The sequence below is a fragment of the Pipra filicauda genome, unplaced genomic scaffold, assembly GCF_003945595.2.
Source record: "Pipra filicauda isolate LSUMZ 115617 unplaced genomic scaffold, ASM394559v2 scaffold60_size3304689_pilon, whole genome shotgun sequence".
NCBI classification, from domain to species: Eukaryota; Metazoa; Chordata; class Aves; order Passeriformes; family Pipridae; genus Pipra; species Pipra filicauda.
The window spans coordinates 1,395,943-1,416,039 of NW_024104765.1; the positions used below are offsets into that span (position 1 = coordinate 1,395,943).

At 37.1% G+C, this 20,097-nt stretch overlaps 1 protein-coding gene across 2 annotated transcripts in view; it reads right to left on the reverse strand.

The window, feature by feature from the left end:
* Positions 1-20,097, reverse strand: part of MDN1 (midasin AAA ATPase 1) — a 97,258-nt gene that overhangs the window by 67,427 nt on the left and 9,734 nt on the right. For both annotated transcript variants that reach the window (XM_027743583.2, XM_039388118.1), the window contains exons 6-22: positions 18,257-18,469; positions 16,883-17,014; positions 15,359-15,462; positions 12,251-12,365; positions 10,358-10,551; positions 9,226-9,307; positions 8,444-8,539; positions 7,389-7,501; positions 6,694-6,842; positions 6,528-6,588; positions 5,822-6,033; positions 4,274-4,377; positions 3,129-3,273; positions 2,500-2,596; positions 1,131-1,244; positions 363-510; positions 88-198 (exon numbers count right to left, since the gene is read on the reverse strand). In XM_027743583.2, coding sequence (XP_027599384.2) covers positions 88-198; positions 363-510; positions 1,131-1,244; positions 2,500-2,596; positions 3,129-3,273; positions 4,274-4,377; positions 5,822-6,033; positions 6,528-6,588; positions 6,694-6,842; positions 7,389-7,501; positions 8,444-8,539; positions 9,226-9,307; positions 10,358-10,551; positions 12,251-12,365; positions 15,359-15,462; positions 16,883-17,014; positions 18,257-18,469 — 2,190 coding nt within the window. The remainder of the gene's footprint in view (positions 1-87; positions 199-362; positions 511-1,130; positions 1,245-2,499; positions 2,597-3,128; positions 3,274-4,273; positions 4,378-5,821; positions 6,034-6,527; positions 6,589-6,693; positions 6,843-7,388; positions 7,502-8,443; positions 8,540-9,225; positions 9,308-10,357; positions 10,552-12,250; positions 12,366-15,358; positions 15,463-16,882; positions 17,015-18,256; positions 18,470-20,097) is intronic.

The following is a 20,097-nucleotide window of genomic DNA, read 5'->3' on the forward strand; positions in this document are numbered from 1 at the left end:
ATTTTTTCAAATTAACAAATAAACTAGATAACATATGGACATTTCAAGCAAAGTAAAAAACAGGTCTTTAGAAGCTTAGTTACCTACCTGCTTGAGAAGGCTTTTGATGTTGCCAGAGATTATATGTTGGCAAATTAGCTTTTGAACTACTGGGTGAGAACCTCTGTCGAGCTGTGTCAGGAAACTCAAACAGAAGCCCTAAGAAGAAAAACTATTTTCAGTGATAAAATGAAAAATAAGGAAAAAATATACAGATTAAAGTACCATTTCTGTTCAACACTGCACTTAGAGAGGATTATCCTTTATTCAAACAACCTTTGTTGTGAACACACACTGAAACAAACACCAACATAAGTAATCACCTCATACAGTGAGCGTGGTATGCTGCCACATGGATTAGATGCTGCAAATCTCAACGCCCTGCAAAGTGTCCGGAGACTGTAGTGAGGTCTGTGGCCTGTTCCATCCACCAATTTTGTTTCTGCTTCCTTTCTGACAGACAAGTAAAAGCTGCAAAAGTAAAGAGTTACAAAGAGCTGTTACTAATCAGACCATTGCACTAAGGAATTAAACCCAAGTATGAACACTTCAGGTTATCTCCAACTGTTACTTTTCTTAAAAGCTCCAGGTTAGGAAAGCCATGCCAAGCTCTGCCATCTGTATAGCCAGTGAAGCGAAGCAACAGAGTATTTTTAGAACCATTATTTTTGAGAGAGCTTGATATGCAGAGAGTGCCTATAAATTCCAAGTATTCTAAACATGAGATAGTTCACCTCATACTAGGGGAAAGAAAGGCAACTCTAGATAAACACGTATGACTTCCATTGGTATCATCCACAGAAACAAAACATTTTAGTCTCTCAGAGTACTGCAACAACAGTGCTCTTTAACTGGTGCCACCAAGAAAAGAATTCTGAATAAAAGAAACCATAAATCTCCTCCCCACAAACACAGAAACCTTCAGAATTAAGAAGATGGATGTCTACTCTTCCTTTTCCTAAGGTTATGCAAATTGCTGGGTAGGGAGCATTATAGTGTTTCCCAAAACAATCTAACCACAGACTACTGTTACATACTTTCTTTTTGTGACTTATTTCATCAAGAATTTAAAGATATTATGATCAACTTACTTCACAATTCCTTGTACTGTATTTTTGTTCACATTCAGGCCTCTCAGATAATCCATGATAAGAACTTGCAAGTCTCCTTCATTTCTCAATTCTTCTACATACAGTTCAGTAAACCTATAAGAATCAACCCATCAAAATAAAAATCAATCCATAGTGCTTAGACATCTGACCAAATTTTAAAAACCACATTATATATTAATCTTATGGCATATATCATTTACATTTTTTTAAGTAGCAGAATACTGATTGTCAAATGACCTACAAACAGACTCAAGAACCAGAGTACATAAGAAAATAAGTTACTTCTATTGATTTCAAGTAATTTATCTGAATTATTTTAACTGAAATGAAAGACTGAAAATGAACTATGGGACTGTTTTCTTATATTAAAATTCTAAACAATCTGCAATGGATACCCAAATGTTACAGCCTGAACACTGAAGCAGTGACACAGCGAGAGCACTTTTCAAAGTGGACTCTAATGATATCTCTATTTAAAGAGTGGACACTTCAGAGTTACCACCCATTCTAATTTTGATATGACTAGCATATTCAGGTTGTTTTCTCCTTTTACAAATATCCAGCTCAGGAACGATAAAATAATAAAACTTGATAATAAGGAAAGGAAAATTAGCAGTAAACACATACACAGAGAAGCTTTGACTACCTTTAAATATGCCAGTGTTTCCCATTTAGTACACTGCAGGGGCAGCTCTAGCCAATGGACATATTTTCTAACCATCACACATACAACTTTTGGCACTCAGGAGGGAAACAGCATCAAATAATACAAGCAGAAGATCTTTGCATTCAGGAATAGGTAGGTAGTACCAAAGAATGAATTTACCACAACTCCAATTTCCTGGACACAGTTTAGATGTTTTAAGGCCACACAGCAAATATTTTGAAGATCACACATCTGCTTCACCATGCAAACCACCTTCCAAGGCTGGATATGCAGCTTTTTGCAAGGATCATCAACGCTTTTGAGTTACCAAGAGAAAGGCTGCTAAGCAGACACAAAGCACTTGTCTTTATTATCCCCATCAGGATGCTGCAGTAGCATTCCCAGGCACTGACAGCTTAATTGTAAAGAATAATCATTCCCCTGCCCCCAGTGACAACAGTCTATACTACTGCTAGACCATCTGCTCATGGCTCAGCAACTTCACAGAGTATTTTCCCGATGTTATTTCATAAAAAACCTTCACCGTAATGTGGAAAGCATCTCTCACAGGCAGTAAATTTGAGTTCAAATTTATATCCTTAGGCTTCAGACAAGGCATTCCTCACTGGGTCAACTCGTGAAGCTAATCAAACTTTGAAAAAACAGTGACTAAGTATTTTGTCACAGAATCATTATTCCTACCTGTTTCTTATTCCCAGAGGAAGATTTCTCTTTCCAACATCTGTAGCTGGATTCATGCATGCAAACAAGCGAAAATCAGGGTGACGGACAAGAGGCTCTAAAGTAAAACAGAAATAAGAGACATATGGTTAATGATAAGCAGAGGATATTTATTATGTTAAATAAGGTATACTTTATCTAGGCCAGCTTTCCATTGCTGCACTACTAATTTTTTTTTTAAAAATGCCACTGTAAAAAATTTTCAGAGAATAACCCTATGTAATTTCATCAGAAGTATCTGCATCTGCACAAGCATCCATCAAGCTACCTCAGCTTTATAAAGAAAAAAAATTTCAGTCCTTCAATAGTCTGTAGAGACATCCATGCTTACTGGGAGCACTGGAGAGATCTGCTCTTGTTGAGTTCAAAGAGGCAAAAGCTACAATTTCTGCACGTGGAAATCTCCTGAGTCGACAGTGAATTAAAACTCTCACTTTTTGCATAAAAGTTTGAAGTCTACCAAGAGCACATTGCTCTCTTTTGCACACTTTCATTTGAATGGTAAATGTTCTTGACTTATTTTGAGCCATATAGGATAGGGAAATCAACTAAATAGCAAGATATAGCATAACCAAGCACAGAAATAGTACCTGTGTCTCCTCTGTCTAGTAACACCAGTGACCCAGATGATCCTTCCAATAAACCACTCAGGCACTCCAAAGTCTCTGCTGCAGCCAAGTTAATCTCATCCAATAAAATCCACTCTCCTTTTTTTACTGCTTGTGCCAGAGTACCCTAAAAATAAGATTAATTTGTTAAATCACGTCACCACCAACTGAAGCAGTCATATGCTGGAAATACTTGGTGTGCAATCTGTGGTTTGATGAGACAAATGGCAACTCCAGACCTTTAACAGCAATAGCAATTTTACTGCTCTCTCTCAATAACAGCAATTATTTTGCAAGCCACAGAAGTCAGATGGTTATCACCACTACATCAGTTACCACTTAGACTGGCTCAAATATAAAAGAATTAGGTTCTCTTATTTGTGCAATGCTGCCTATCAGTAATATTCAACACTGTGGTGCATACACTTCACTGACACCACCCAAGAATAAAGACAGTCAATCCAAAGAAATCCAAAGACACAAACAATATTATGTTCCTAAGGAAATGATATCTTATTAATTAAAACTATATGCCAGTCAAAGGTTCTCCAACTATTCATACACACACTTTTTATAGAGGACTGGTCAACATTTTACACACTTCACATGAAATTTGAGAGAATATACTCAGACTAACAGGGTGACAAGGAACAAGCAGCATAAACCTCACAGTTTCTCCTAATCACGTCTAATGTCATTAGAACATATCATGGGTTTGAAACATTTAAAAAACCCACTTCTAGATAAACAGCACAGATTCTTATTATTAAATCCTTCACAAGAATCCCTAGACAGAAGCCTGTCCTACTGGAGACTGATGGGGAAGTTTTTTCTAATCTCATTCCGTCAAAATGATGATCTGACATACTGCTGGTATTCTTTTATCACACAAGTCCTAATTCCTATTATACAGCATTGAATTAATGGGCTACCACAAAACATTCTCCCACCACCCATCTAACCACTGCCCCCTTTAAGCAGCACACTTTGTTTCACAGAGCTATCATGGAATATGTTTTACTTCATAGCAAGGTTCTTGCCAAGAAGTTATTTATATAATACTGATTGCAAAGTCTTTTAAATACTTCTCCTTATTCCTCCTAGCATCAAAATGCAACTCTAAATACCTCAACAAATGCAAAGAGCAGAGCATTTTCTGTCATTTTCATCTGTTGATGAGCATGATTCAGTTTAAGACCAAATGCCTCCCACTTTTCCTTCAGTGGTGAGCCTGTAAGCAAAACAAATTCACGTGTGTACCATCAGAACAATATCATAAAAAATGTTAAACAACAGTATTTTAAACAGGATGTTTTAAGCACAGAGAAACAAAAGTAAGCTTGGCTGAGCAGTGAAAACATTCAAGTTCAACAGATAACATCTCATGAATAAAAAAAATTTAAATTTTATTGTTTTCATTTTGGGAAGAGGAGGGTTGTGTTTTAAATTTAACTGAACACTATTGACATATGGGTACAGATAACTTGCCATTCATTCTTAGCTTAAGAACAAATACTTATGCTGCACTTTGTTCCAGAATGACTGTTACCACTCTCTAATTTCCAGAGACAAAATGACATATCAAAAAAATAAATCCAAATTTATAAACCCTATGACAGAACAGATTAACAATGAACACTTCAGTATCAATTAAAAACACTGTTGTGCATCAGTTATGACATTATTTAATATTGCACTGATTTCAGTTATTTGTTTGAAATCACTCCCTGAGCTACATACAGCATCAAAATTACTTAAGTAACTTTGCAAATTACAAATTTCAGCTTGTCTGTGTTTTAGGATTGTAAATACTTGCAATAAGTGGTCTTTAAACACTCATTTTTAAATTTTTTTTTTTTACATTTGTGGGCATTTATTTTAGCATCTGCATATTCAGAAGAACCAGTTAAGAGTGGAGATAAAGTTCATGATTAATTTTACTTGGCCTATACCGAATGAAAGCTACAACTTCACTTGTTTGGCTGGTCTAGAACCAGAAACAACTCCGTGCAAGACAAATTATCAACACTGCCTCCGCCCCAAAATGGGTTGTGAAGTATAAAACAAAACAAAACAAACTTATTTGGAGACAAAACCACATCAAAACAAATTAAAGCACTAGGCAAGTTACTGACAGTGATACCAATTGAAAAGTAAACTCTTAATATCATTACTACCCTAAAAGAGCTATTACTTTGGGTTTGGGTTTTTTATGTTGTTGTTTTCTTTGTTTTTAAATAGGATATATTTGTGAGATTCAAGGAGGTTCCATGACTGAAAGTGAATGCATTCACATGCAGGACTAACACACAAACGACTAGGACTGCTCACCAGCACAGCAAATAAATAACTGCTAAGTGAAGACCACATGTCAAGGGCATCATAGATTAGAAAAATCAACCTTCACACTGTCAGACATAGCTAACAGCAGTAATGAGTTAGAAAAAGGAAAAAATTAAACAAAATACAAACCCAATGACTATTCTAACAGCATGTTGAATGTCTTGCTGTAGACAGACATTGCATTTTTCAAAACCAGAAGAATGTAATAAAGGGGGACAACAAAAAACTAAACCCCAAACCAACATAAATTTAAAGGTCAAAAGAAATCACCAGATTTATCTACTCTGCAATGGTTCAGTGCTAATGTGTGTTTGATCAGCCTCAATTCTCACCAGATGCATTTTCTTTTACTTCCTTATTAATAGCAGATTTATGAATATGCTGCATTAGTTTTAGCAGATCATGCCAACGTTTCTGCCTGTAGCAAGTCTGAATGTGTCCCAAGAACGTTTGATTTTTCTTCCTAGAGAATGTCTGAGAGAAGAGTTCCTCAAAAGACTCTCGCAGAGGCAGCCAGATCAGCTTGTTATCCACAGGCTTGTAACTGAAGAGAAGCAAAAGAGTATTTACCTATTTACGACACAGGAATGTGTCAACCAAAAACAGAAAACCACCCCAAAACCAGTTACTGAAACAACAACATTGTGCATGAATGAACCCTGGTTTCCGAAGTTTTTTACTCAACTAATGAAAAAGTAAAACTGTACATATTTAAATGCACCTCATGAGGTGATTTTATAAAGGCAGGACCACCCTGATAATTAAAATATTTTTAATACTACCAACCACTACGTCCAGTGAATATTACATCACTTTTATATCGAACAGTTTAGCCATTTTTAAGAAACATTGGGTTGTGCTTTTAAATGACTTCATCACATAAAGCTGTGCACAAAATTTAGTGAAATTGCTCTGTTCTTCAGCAAGGACTACAAGGTTTCTCAATGCAAACATGTTTATTAAGACATTTATATTACTATGAAATAAATACTGCCAATTTGTTATGCAGAACAGATAAAACAGTGTTCAGTAACTCACCCCCCTAATAGATCTGCTGTGTCACTTTGCTGGTTCATGTTGATAACCCTCAAACGGTGTCCTTGAAACAGAAATAGAAAGCACCATCAGCTTGTGGGTTTATTCATTTGTTGTTTTTTTATTAAAATTATCTTCATGTAAGTTACAGTCTTACCACTTTATTTACCTGTAATATGAGCAAGGTACTGAACAGTTGAGGTTTTGCCAGTTCCTGTTTCACCAACCAAAAGCACTGGCTCTCCTTTGACAACACACACTGCAAGCTGTTCAATCAATACTGTGGATGGCCGTGTGGCAGCAAAGGTTTGTTTTGCTCTGAAAAAACAAAGGAAGCAATTCAAAACTAAGATCTATCATGGAGGTAATTTTAAGTTTATTATTTCTTCTGTGTTGTGGTTGAATTTGGGATCTTTATTATTATTATTATTATTATTATTATTATTACAGGTCTGAAAAAAATAGTTCCAAGGTATCCTTTTAAGATACACATTTTTTTCAAGATACAACCTAGAAATTCAGGATTCCCAAAGAACTTCCTAGAAAACGGAGTTACTACAAAAATCTCCCTTTATAAAGATAGATTCATCAAAATTTTCTTGTAACAGCTGTGGTCCACACTGCTTTGAAGACACTCTAGTTCAAAGAAGCTGACAATCTTCATGCTTTGGCTGCCAGAAGTACGATGCACACAAGCTTAATGATAAACAAGGTAAAATTCAGATCACAAGAGAAAGAACTCTCACATTCTTTCCATTAAAGTGAAAATATCCAGTTTGCATTTTTCTTAACCCTGTGACTTGCAGTCTATTCTATTCCGCCACAAAATATTTCAATTTACATGGAAACTACAAGATACTCTACCTCTGTACAGTGAGAGCCTGTGTTTGTTTCTTTATGAGACGCACTCTTCCCACAGAGACTTCTTGTTCCCGTATTAAAATTTCTGGTTTATAGAGTTCACAAAAGAACTCTACCTGTGAAAAAAGAATCAACATCTCCAATATGAATATTGATTACATCACAGTAAAAACACCCACTCTGCAGCAAGCTAATTCTTCATGGTAAGATTCTATATTTTGCAGGTTTTACACACTCATCACCAAAAGCACTGAAGGACCTCAGAAGTGTTTTTATCTGTACAAACAATTTTCAACTTAATAACTTGGTAACAGGTCTATGCCACTGTATTTCTACACTTCATCTACTTCCACGGTTGTTCAACTACATAAACTTGAACAGTTATTTTAACAATAAACAAAAAACCTCCCTCAAAAAAGACCTTTGGGTAAAAAAAGGATATTTTGCCATTTGCATGCAAAGAAGGACAAACATGGAAGTTTCAGGGATCAATCTGTCATCTTAAAGTAACAAAGAAGGGATTTTCTTCACAAATTTCTATACTCAGAAATAGTTGACAAAGAAATTATTTAGTTTAATTCTGCCATTTATAGAGAGCATTACTAGGCTCCAGAGAGGTACTTGATTTTGTAATCAATGATTAAAAACAAGTAGCAGTAAAGATCAGTTTCTCTCTGATCTCTTTGTTTAAGTGATTAATGCTCACAGAAAACCACCCAAGAACAAACACTTTCTTCACTACTCAGTGCATCCAGCAGTATCATGTTCTTAGGCAGCTGTGTTGTTCCAGCTGTGTAATCCTTCTTTTGCAGGATGAGCCCATTTGCTCTGAAACAGGTTCACTGGAATTTTTACAGGAAAAAAAAAAGGCAGCTGAATATAAAACACGAGAAAAACAGATCCTGAGATAGAAGAGAGAGCAAAAATGGTGTTTGTGACAGAGAGGTGGGTATAATTTTTAAGAAAAAATAGCATAACACATATAAATAAAACAGTAGAAAAATGGCAAGCTATAGAATACTAGCAATAAACATCATGCTAATTATAGCTCGACATACCTTTTTTTTGGAAATGTTTAGTTTACTTCCAATAACTTTTGCCATTTTCTGTCTGCTCCCTTGGTCGGACAGCATAGCTGTGAAACAGTCCAATGCCTGTCAAGAGGAAAAACAACTTGTTCAACACTAGTTTTGTATGACTTGATCTCACAAGCACTATTTTAATCTAAATGAGCCCAAATCCAATCCAGCCATGGTAAGTAAAATTATTTCACAGTCCATATATAGAGTCAAACAATGGAGTTCCAAAGGATGTAATAAGAACTTCTAAACTCTGTAATGTAGTGGGTTTCTACCAAAAGTAAAAACCTTTCAATGCCCAGAAGCTATTTTTAGATGAATGGACCAAAATGCATAAAGAAGCAACACTCTAAGATCTCACATCTCTAATCTGCCTCTGACTGATGCACACTGAAGAATTCCCAACCTAGAATGTAAAATGATGCATAGGAAAGTAGAAAAGAAGCCTCATGTTACAATAAAAAGGAAAGAACTTAAAACCTTTACTCTTGTTCATATGCAATCCCAGCTCATATCAGTTGAAATTATTTTGTAGTATGCTGTTTGTATGGCAGCAGTAAATCTTTCAGCACATTACTGCAAACAACCTTCCTAGTAGCAATGAAAGACTCTGATTAGACAGATCACAAACATTCCAACTACAATCCAACTGCTTCAAACAAAACTAAATGTAAATTCCCACCTCACATTCCCAAATAGAATATTTTGTGAGACAATGCTAGAACTTGGGTAAGAGATTTCTGGATGAAGTCTTACCGCACCTCCTGAAAAATATTCACTGCTGTGGTTGAAGAATTACTGTCGAAGTTGTAAGCAATCCTGCTGCACCAATTCAGGAGGTCTCTAAAAAGAAAAACCACAAAGACTTGGTACAAACAAGCCAAAACACACAGTACCTTCTTTCATGTTCAGCTTAGGTCACTACATCATCTTCTGGCAGTTGCACATGTAGTTGTTGTGCAAGTTGTACACAGGAAGACACATAAATAGGATAATAATTCTGAGCAGTAGCTGAACACATAAAGACCAACAGTTTTGCTTTCAGACACATTTCTTAGAAACAGATAACACACATTCAATTAAACCATAAAGTAACTATGAGACTAAAAGGTATTAAAAATGCAGAAAGGTATAAAACCCTATTTTTTCAAAATACAGATTCCTTATGAACAGCAAAATCTTCTGAAAGACAAGAAAAGGAAACAACGTAATTCTAGAAAAATAAATGTTTTAAAATTACTGACATTCTTATGCTCCACAAAAATGATAGGCATCCAGTATTTACTGACTAATTCACAAAGCACTACTGGTTACAGAAATTCTACATGAGTAGAACTGACATTTGGTATGAGAGGAAGAAATAATTGAGCATCAAGATACATTTCATGGTAAAAATTCTGAAATTAATAGTACACTACAAATCTGGTTATTTTCGCTCATCTGTAAGTTAGAATGCTGTGTGTTCAATATGAAATAATCTAGACAGGGAAATATATTCAGTTGCTGAAAACGTTATCTTCTAGCTCCTGTGAGAGCATTATACAGCACATTTCAGCTCTTAACTAGTATTGATACCTTGTGTTAAAATGAATTAAGATTTAATTCACATGGCTTGATACCTACTGAGCACTGCATATAACAAAACCTACCTTTTTTTTGAGGAAAAAGTGTAAATACCGCAAATAGGAAGTTTAAATAATCCAGACTGAGTTTCTTTAAAAGACACATTAATCGTTATTTTAAAATTAAAAATTTATTTCTCCAGTTTTTACAAAATTCCAATTTTTCAAACTTTTATCAGTATATTTAAAAAAATTTTAAAAAATAACAAAAAATGAACCTTTCTATCTCTGTAGCTAGCTGATTTCTAATAAACATAAAAGAAAAGATAACCTTAAAGATAGTTCTCGTCCTTCCAGATTTTGTTTCCTATGTTCTGATCTCGATTCTGATGAATCTTCTGGTATGTGACTGGAGCCATAAGCACTGTTTTCTGATGCCTGATACTTGTCTCCTGTAAGGTCAATGTAAATGTCCAGCAAGTGATCTGTTACAAGAGCAAGGTTGGGATATCTCCTTTGAAGGATCTAAAAGAAGAAACAAAACCAACAACAACAAAAAATAACCATTAGCACGTGAAAGAAATCACTAGCCCCCCAAGTTCTACTAGGAGGTGCTTTCAATAGATACCTAAGCTAGGAAACTACACAAAACTGCTCTCTTGCAATCTCTCATCTGAAGAAAACAGAAACTATTATGGCTTGTTTGATATTGGCTTTGATGCCAAAAATTAATTTTGCCAACTCAACTCTAATCCAATTCATTTAATACATTTGCATAAATACCAACAGGAAAAACAAAAGGTATTCAACCCTATCAAATCCAAATCATGATCATACAACTCTACAACTGATAATAGAAGTTCATACCTCTTGTCCTTCTTTATAACTGAATTTATTTGAGCATTCATGTTGTCTACTTGCTACGCTGACAAAGACATATTAAGGGGCTCATTTTACTTCTGTAATTTTCTTTCAGTTCTCTCTGCTAAAGCTTGCCAAACAAAATATTGCTTGCCAAAATTACTTTTCACAGGCACAGGCCAGGAAAACTCGTCCTACCCTGCCAGACTGATTTTAAGATTAAGAAGAACATGTGTCTGTTTTCAAGACAAGCGAGTGGGTATTCTCTAACCTTGTCTCTTCTATTACTACTAAGGAATTTATGTGTCTTTGTGACTTAAGCTACGAAGTTACAAAAAAAAGAACAAAAAGAACATGGTGCTAAGTGACACATTTAGCACTGAAGCCTCCTTTTTTCCTGAGGTTTTGATAGCCAAGCTTTACTTTAAAATTGGTCCTTTCTGAAGGTCATCTTTGGCATCAAGTTTGGCCAGATAGCCGTTTTTAAATATTGCAAGTCTGAGCTTCCCGCATGAATCTTTTTCTAGCTATAGCACACAAGTGTGCACATCTCCATGAAACCATCTGCAGAGGCCTCCCCATGCATCTACGTGCTTCCCCCCCAACAAAATCTACAAGTATCAAATAAATGCTGTTCTTGCCCCATTCCTAACAATTAGCTGACAAATGACAAAAAAGAAAAAACACACAGATATTTAAGGTCACCTATAACTGTGCTGGTTGCTGAATAAATCCAAAGGAGTGAATAAATTCTCCTAGAAAACTATCTTCTTCGTTCTAGAAAATGCAGCACTTTCTCCTCAATTCTTCTGGTAGAGACTGTTCACCCCCTTTTCCCTTAGGCAAGGTTCTTACAAAATCAGATCCTATTCTGAGCTCTGTATCACAAGGAGAATCTCCAGAGAATTTTATTTTCATATGAGTCCTAGGGTCCTTTAATTTTCGAAAGAACTAAACAAAGCAAACATTTCCCAGAGACGCTAACAGAAGATGTCAAGCAGTTATTTTTAATTGATAACTGACCAACTATTTTCCAACTCAAAGCTTAGATCTCAAAATTAGATTAAGATCAATTTTTCTTTTTCTCTCTGCTTTTAAATCTCTCTGGGCTAATAAGTGGCAAAGTAACGTGATTCTTAGAGCCATACAAAGAAGAACAGTGTTAGTCAGAGCAAGTTCCAGGAATTTCTGCTCAATTCATTTCAAATTTTCCTGACAAACCGTCCATTTACTTCAAAATTGACAGCACAAAGCTGAAATTATGAGGGTATATTGTGGAACTTGAAAATACTACTGAAAAACATTTATTACCCTTAATTGAAACTATTATTCACATGCCACAATAGAACAACATACACCATACCTCCTTAAGTTCTCCTTTGCTCATGTTATCCAGATGTATTTTTGTCCAATATTTGTCCAAAAGAGCAGCATGGCTGCTTTGCTGCCTGTACCAACCTCCACCACAACTGAATATCCTAATGAAGAAACACAGCATATATTGAGTGTACTCAATATTTTCAATGCACTCCTTTACATCAAAAAATGTTACATATTGCTGCTACAGTATAATGGGCATGCATAGATGACGCTGTCTGTCACTGTGCTGTCACATACCCTACCTTGCCTATCCATGCTTTTCAAATTGTCTGTTCTTTTATCACAGTGTTTTTCTCCCTGTAGTGCATGATCTCCTTAGAGATACTTTCAGAAAGACAACTGACAGTAATTAAGTCTATCAGAAGCAATATATAGAATCCTTTGTGCAGAGAGAAGCCTAACAGAAGTGGCCTGGGAAATATCTTAAAGGACCCGTGATCCATTGCAGAGATGTAGGAAAAGCATCCTTGTCCCCTCCTGTAGTGGGTTTCTGTGGCTAGGTTTTGGTAGCCAGGGGCCTACAGGGGTGGCTTCTGTTAGAAGCTGCTAGAAGCTTCCCCTGTCTGGTGGAGCCAATGCCAGCCGGCTCCAGGACGGGCTTCCTGCCACTGGCCAAGGCCAAGTCAATTAGGAGTGATAGTAACGCCTCCGTGATAACATATTTAAGAACAGAAGGCTGTCACGCAGTGAAAATGCCCACCAGGGAAGAGCGGAGTGAGAACATGGGAACAACAATGCAGACACCAAGGTCAGTGCAGAAGGAGGGGCAGGAGGTGCTCCAGACATTGGAGCTGAGGCCCCTGCAGCCCGTGGTGCAGACCACGGTGGACCAGCTGCACCCCTGCAGCCCATGGAGGAGCCCATGCTGGAGCAGGTGGATGCATGAAGGAGGCTGTGACCCTGTGGGAGGCCCAGGATGGAGCAGGGTCCTGCCGGAGACCTGCAGCCCATGTAGAAAGGAGCCCATGCTGGAGCAGGTTTTTCCCGGGTAGGACTTGTGCCCCCTGTGGGGGACCCACGCTGGTACAGCTCATTTGTGAAGGACTGCACCCCATAGAGAAGTGACCCACGGGACAGCAGTTTCATGAAGAACTGTTGCCTGTGGGATGGACTCACGCCAGAGAGGTTCGTGGAGGACTGTCTCCCATGGGAGGGACCCCACAGGGGCAGGGGAAGGACTCCTCTCCCTTGGCAGCGGCAGAAACAACAACTGACCGTAACCCCCATTCCCCGTCCCCCTGCACCGCTGGGGGGGAGGAGGGAGAACACGGAAGGAAGGAGGGGTGGGGGGAAGGTGTTTGTAAGATTATTTTACTTCTCGCTCTTTTGCTCTGATCCTGTTTGTAATAAATTTCAGTAATATCCTCACTTTGAGTCTGTTTTGCCCATGAAGGTGACGGTAAGTGACCTCTCCCAGTTCTTAACTCACGAATCCTTTGCTGTTTTTTTTTTCTTCCTCTCCTCTGTCCAGTTGCAGAGGGGAGCGAGAGAGCAGCTTTGCTGGGTACCTGATATCCAGCCAGGGTCAACCCACTACACCTCCCAGCCTTGCCCTATTACTTTTCCTCAGTCTTCACTCACAGTCCTTTCTATCATCAGTTTCTTTCTATTTTTCACTGCAGAAATAACTATTCAGCCATGTGTTTATACCCACTATGGAAGTAGCCTCACACATGCAAAAGCGTTAGATTTGGGGTTGTGGTTTGGTTTTTGTTTTCTGGTGTTGTTGTTTGGTTGTTTTTATCTATTTATTCACTTTATTGTGTTTGTCTTTTATTTTTAAATAATATTCCCCAGCTACAAACAGTAACAGATTTATTGTATCTACTCTAACTAGCCCAATGCAAACTGTAATTTCCTACTATACAAACCGTTCACCATGTGCTGGTTATACAGGGTTAGTTTTCTTCATAGTAGCTGGTATGGGACTGTGTTTTGCATTTGTGACCAAAACAGTGTCAATAACACAGAGATGTCTTAGTCATTGCTGAGCAGTGCTTACACAGCATCAAGGCCTTTTCTGCTTCTCATATTGCCCCAACAGGGAGGAGGTTGGGGGTGCACAGGGAGTTGGAAGGGACACAGCTGGGACAGCTGATCCCAACTGACCAAAGGGATATTCCCATCATGCTTAGTATATAAAGCTGGGGGAAGAAGGAAGGGTGGTGATGTTCAGAGTGAGGGTGTTTGTCTTCTCAAGTCATGCATGATGGAGCCCTGCTTCCCTGAAGACAGCTGAACAGCTGCCTGCCTACGGGAAGTGGTGAACGAATTCCTTGTTTTGTTTTGCTTGTGTGAGCAACTTTTACTATGAGTTTTCTCATTCTTACTCTTCCAATTCTCTCCCCCATCCTGCTCTGGGGGAGTGAGCCATCAGGCTTTGTGGTGCTTAGTTGCTGGCTGGGGTTAAACCATGACAATCAAGTATTAAGAAGAAAAAAATCTTAGGAGATTAGGCAACCAAAAGAGTTGAATACAAAAGACTCGATTCCAGAAAAAAACAGATCAGATAAATCAAAGAAAAAACCAAATATATGGAAGATAAAAGCATGAAAATTTGCGAAAGGCTTTAAAATAAACTACAAAACATTTGAAAACCATGTAACTACCATTCCCCACATAGACCTCCTAACCTTTAATCATGATACAATATTAAGTCTTAACATACAAGAAGTGTTTTTGACATCTGAGGCATGAGTCACTACTACAGTGAAACAATCAGGGAAAGTACCTTAAATCTTTTTCTGGTTAGAAAACATTACAAACACCTATATTGACACAAGACTCTCATAAATATCAATAATAAACCTTCTTCACACAGTAATTCCAGAGTAGTATTTTGTTTTGATGAGGGGTTGGTTTTGTAAGGTTCCCCTGCAGCGAGGTTCTCAACAAGGCTGAGGTAATGGATTCAACCGGTAGTAACATAAGGCTGCTTATAAGCGAAAAAAACATTTCACAGTTCCTATGGCTTCTATCGCTTGTTAAGTAGAAATTGCTAAAAGTACCAAAAAAGTACCTTGCACTTAAAAGTACCTTGGTAAAAACAGGATATCCATGCTTTCAATCTCATTTAAGTTCACAAACCTACCTCCTGGTTGCAAAAAACTGGAATCCTGATGCTACTTTTAAACAGTCACCACGACCAGGAATCAGTAACTCTCTCTTCTCCAAAAGAGGAATCAGCACAGAGATCTGGAGGTGAAAGATGACATTTTTCTTTGTGAAACTGTAACAGACAGCACAACCATCCACACTCATTTCACATTTGGGATGTTGGAGCAATTCCACCATTACATTGTCAGCAACTGCTGTTCCTGCAGATTGCTTTTCCAAGTGATGCTAACAGGAATTGCAGAGGCATTTTAATCGGCAGTGGAAGTCACAGGTGTAAAATTATAAGAGAATGGAAATTGTAGCCTTTACACTGCAAGTCCAAATCAAAACTATTCTCAAATTGTCGAATGAATTATTAGACGCTTCCACATCAAAAGCCTTATTTTCTTTATGTGCCTGAACAAAGATGACCTGTGCATCTCGAAGATGTCATTCTCAAACATCAACATTTTTCAGTGTATACCCTGCTACCCCCAGGAGAGTTTGGTATCTATTTAAAGAATCTATCCTTTTCTGGATATTGTGGTGGAAGGAAAAAAGGGAGGTAGAACCATAATGATCCCTCAGGACAGAGGGAGGCAAGCACAGACACTTTGATACAGAGAAAGGAGACAGGATGCTGTAAGGAGGACCTGAAGAAAGGGAGAGTGTGATAAATGCAGGATATTACTCAAGGCATGCTTATGGCGAGTGCAATGAGTAGAATCCACAGAAGCAAGTAAGTGCATGACCCCCTGGCAGTGAACCATCTAGTACACAGAAGCAGTACTTCTTAGCTTTTTTATAGATTTTCTATATTTCAGAAGCCTAGAACCCAACAAACAGTCAGGTTATTCAGTCACACAAAGGATGCTTTACAGAACAGATGTTAAAGGAAACAACTATCTGCAGAATATCTGGCAGGCCTATACAGCACATCATTCTTGCGGATGACATTTTCAGTAGGCATTTTTTTGAAAGGGAAGGATGACAGTCTAACTAGTTGTTCTGGAGCTGAAAACAGGAAATCTGTTAAAACCTATAATGCTTAATGCAACAACACACTTTTAACATCCAAGTTGGAAGTAAAAATGTGTAAGAAAAAAAAACAAAAAAAACAAACCAAAAAAGCAGCCACACAACAAAACACTAAAACGATCTTAAAAGCAGCACCACCCTAATACACTGACAATATTCTGTTGTATTTAGGGCCACCTTTGTTTTCAAATACCAAAACATGATTAAATAGACACATAGTTCATTATCAATGTCAATTCCAATCTTTAGAGTGAAATTTCACATCAGTGGCAGGGTCATGACTACTCTGTAACAATGACAAAACCTAACATGGTGTGCTAATACGTGAACAAAGACAGACAGGTTAGTTCTTCCTAACCCCTTTTAGAAGAAGAGCAGAATTTTCAGCATGCTGTTGCAGAACCCATGGTAATTAGACTGCCAAAAATTGCTATCATGGGCATTAAGACCAGTACCCTAAAGTGAATATAAACCTACTTACCACATCCAGAGGAGCATAATCAATGTCTTCCAAAAGTATCCAATGACCTTTGGTAACAGCTTGTGTCAAGGTTCCAGGCTGCCACACAAACTCCCCTGGTACATCTGTACAACGATACATACCGAGCAGCGTCTATGACAGAAACAATCAGTAAATGAGAGACGTGTTCATGACGTCCCTTAAGAAACTCGGAGAAAAGAATTACAAATATGACCAAAGTTGGTATGCAAGTAACACTTACTTATCCCTTGTATTACTAAACAATCCATCTAGAAATCTGTGCCCAGCATTACACCTTTTTTCATTATGAAAAAAAGTTTCCCCCTTTTACATGTATGATAATCTAACATAGTAATTAAAACAAACTAGGTAACTGGAAGTGAATCCATGAGCTGTGTCACCATAACTTACAAACAGAAAACTGTCTAGGATTGCACTGAACCTTCTCTCGCATTTTTGAAAAGTCTGTGACTAAGGTAGTAAAAGCAACTGTAAAGCAAGATATTCAAAGGTAAAAACCAGTCAAGTGTTGCTTCTCTCTCAAATTGTAACTTCCATATTTAAGCATTGCTTAAATAATTAAGTTTATGGTTTCACTACTACATACTTTGTACCCTGAACTTCACCACTTTTTCTTAATATGGCAGTCTGAATCACGTATATGAAAACATACAGTTGCAAGATGGTGAAACCAGATGTGCCATGCAAGTGAAGTGCTTATGCATGCCAATGAAAAACCTTCAGATAGCGCTTCTGGTAGGCACTAACCACCTTTGAAAACTAAATATAAATTGAGCCAAAAAACTTAAATCAATTCAAATTCAAAAGTTATATATGCAAAACCCAAAAGAATGTGAAATTATCTTCACCTCTGGTTTTATATCTCCAGATAGAGCTAGATCACTATTACTTAAGTGCAAACCTCCTCAACATCACGGGATCTTGCTTCATCTCACCCTTACCACAAAACTGGCATCAGATTAAACTGACATTAGGTCACTTAAACTGAAATGAAAGTGTTTGTACAACCTTTGACACCAGCTTGAGTAATTTTAGAATCATGTTTTTTCCAATGTAAATCAATTTTTTTTAATTAATCAATATAGCTCTTCCACAAAGAAAACCCCGATAAAACAATTTGAATGATACAAACATAGTACAATTATGCAAAGACTTTAAAACCTATAGAAACTTAATTATTACTTTTCTTCACATTTATTTATTTATTCATTCTCATTAATTGTAAGACCAATACTACAGAGTTGGGCACCAGGAGGTCCTTCAGTAAAACACTACCTTATCAGAAAATTAAGTCCATGATTTAAGTAAAAATTACATCCCATCATTCAACCATAAAACAAATTCATCAGTTACCTTACTATCAGTTTGATCTCCAAGCTGAACTTTCAAAATATGAGGAGGTTTTGCTCTTCCTGTAACAGTTGCTAAATATTCAATTAAAGAAGTTTTGCCACATCCTATTGGTCCTTCTAATAAAACAGGAGTCTGATTTGCTACAGCAATAGCAAGGTTCTGAAGATTTGTGAAGGTAGATTCAACCAAAACAAAACTGTTTGTGTTATTTTCCTGTTCAAACATAAAATTTGGGTTAATACATCGAAATTGTTACTTTTCTTAGAGGTTATACAACACAGAACAATTAGGAAAGTGGGTCTGACAACTAGAAAAATTTTTGTCTGCAGATCTGCAAATAAAATAAAGGAGTCTAAAGCTGTGTTTAACGACAGATATTAAAATAGATTTCATCAAAAACCTATTAAAGGTGAAATACTTAATAAAAAGTATATGTACAATCTGTTCCCAAAGGGATTTCACACTAAATTGTCAGTATAGGCATTGTACCTATTCAATCATAACACATGTCAATCAAATGCAATTCACAATGTAAGTGAAATTAAGTCATCAGAATGAATCCAAATCTCGGGACAAATCAAACAGCAGTTAGATTCAGATGATGTAAGTACGAATATTAACCAACTAAATATGAATATTTACTTGTTTCTGCAGAGGCCAACATAAAAGATCATTAAACTCAGTGAATGAAAAAATAAGGTTAATTCAGTGATTTTATTAAAAATTAAATTAATGCAGTTTATTGGATGGTAATTAATCAATGCTACAGATAGTTTCCAAATATTTTGACTCTTACAGTCATATATCAATATATGGCACAAAAATCAGGGCTTTCTGCCAAAAGGCACAGAGGAAAGAGATCAGAACACTGAAATAAGTGTCTTTTATTTAAGTCTGACCTTTTCAGATAATAGTTTCATGTATTTGTCTGGTAACAATGCTAGTTTTTAGGAGTACCTCCTCCCCTCACAGTTCGCTCTTACGTCTTTGTCAGACTTCCTAAGCTGTTACTGGAACCTCTCTAGCATAACTGGAACTACATTGGAGACCAGATCAGTGCAATATCTGTGGCTATTAAAAAAATAAAAGCATGATGTTCAGGGAAGTTCTTTCCTCCCTCACAGACAGAGAGTATCCTTTCAGTAATCCAGTTTATAGCATGGCCTAGCTTCAGCACAGCTGCAACAGCAGTGACACTGGCATGGGAGTAACAATCTTCTTAAACAGCTCTACAGTTTCTTCCCCTGCTACAATGAATTTCAAACCATTCTCTAAATCCTATAAAAAACCTAACAGGCTAGAAAAGAGCAAATTCAACAACAGAAGCTGAGCAGGGAGAAAAATTTGAAGGAAAATTTCTTTTTTTCCTTGCTTATGCTACTCAAAAAATTCTAGACACTGGTAGTCTTCATTCATTTCTTTGTCCTTGTAGATCACTGTTGCAAAATCAAACAAGAAAACTCAGCTAAGAGCTAAAACTATATCTAAAGGAGAAAAACAGTCAAGAACACAGCTGCAGCTACAAAGAGGAACCTGAACAGCTTAAGTTAAATAGCAATTCAAGAGAAAAAAGGTTAAATACTGTGTGTTCAAAAACATTTATGCCTTTGCTGGGCTTCCCGAAACTATAAGGCACTATATTCTGCATTACACTTCACTCAAGTGGAGACAGTAAGTTCTCGCTCACTTCCTTGCCCTTTTTTTTGGCCTTCTAGAAGACTAAGTAGCAGCCTTGTTTTCTTTTGTTTTAAGAGAAGAACTAAGCACATGTTTGGAGAAAGGCTGTTTATAAGATGGCTTATAGCAAAAACACCACATCAGGCAGGTAAAAGCAACTCTAC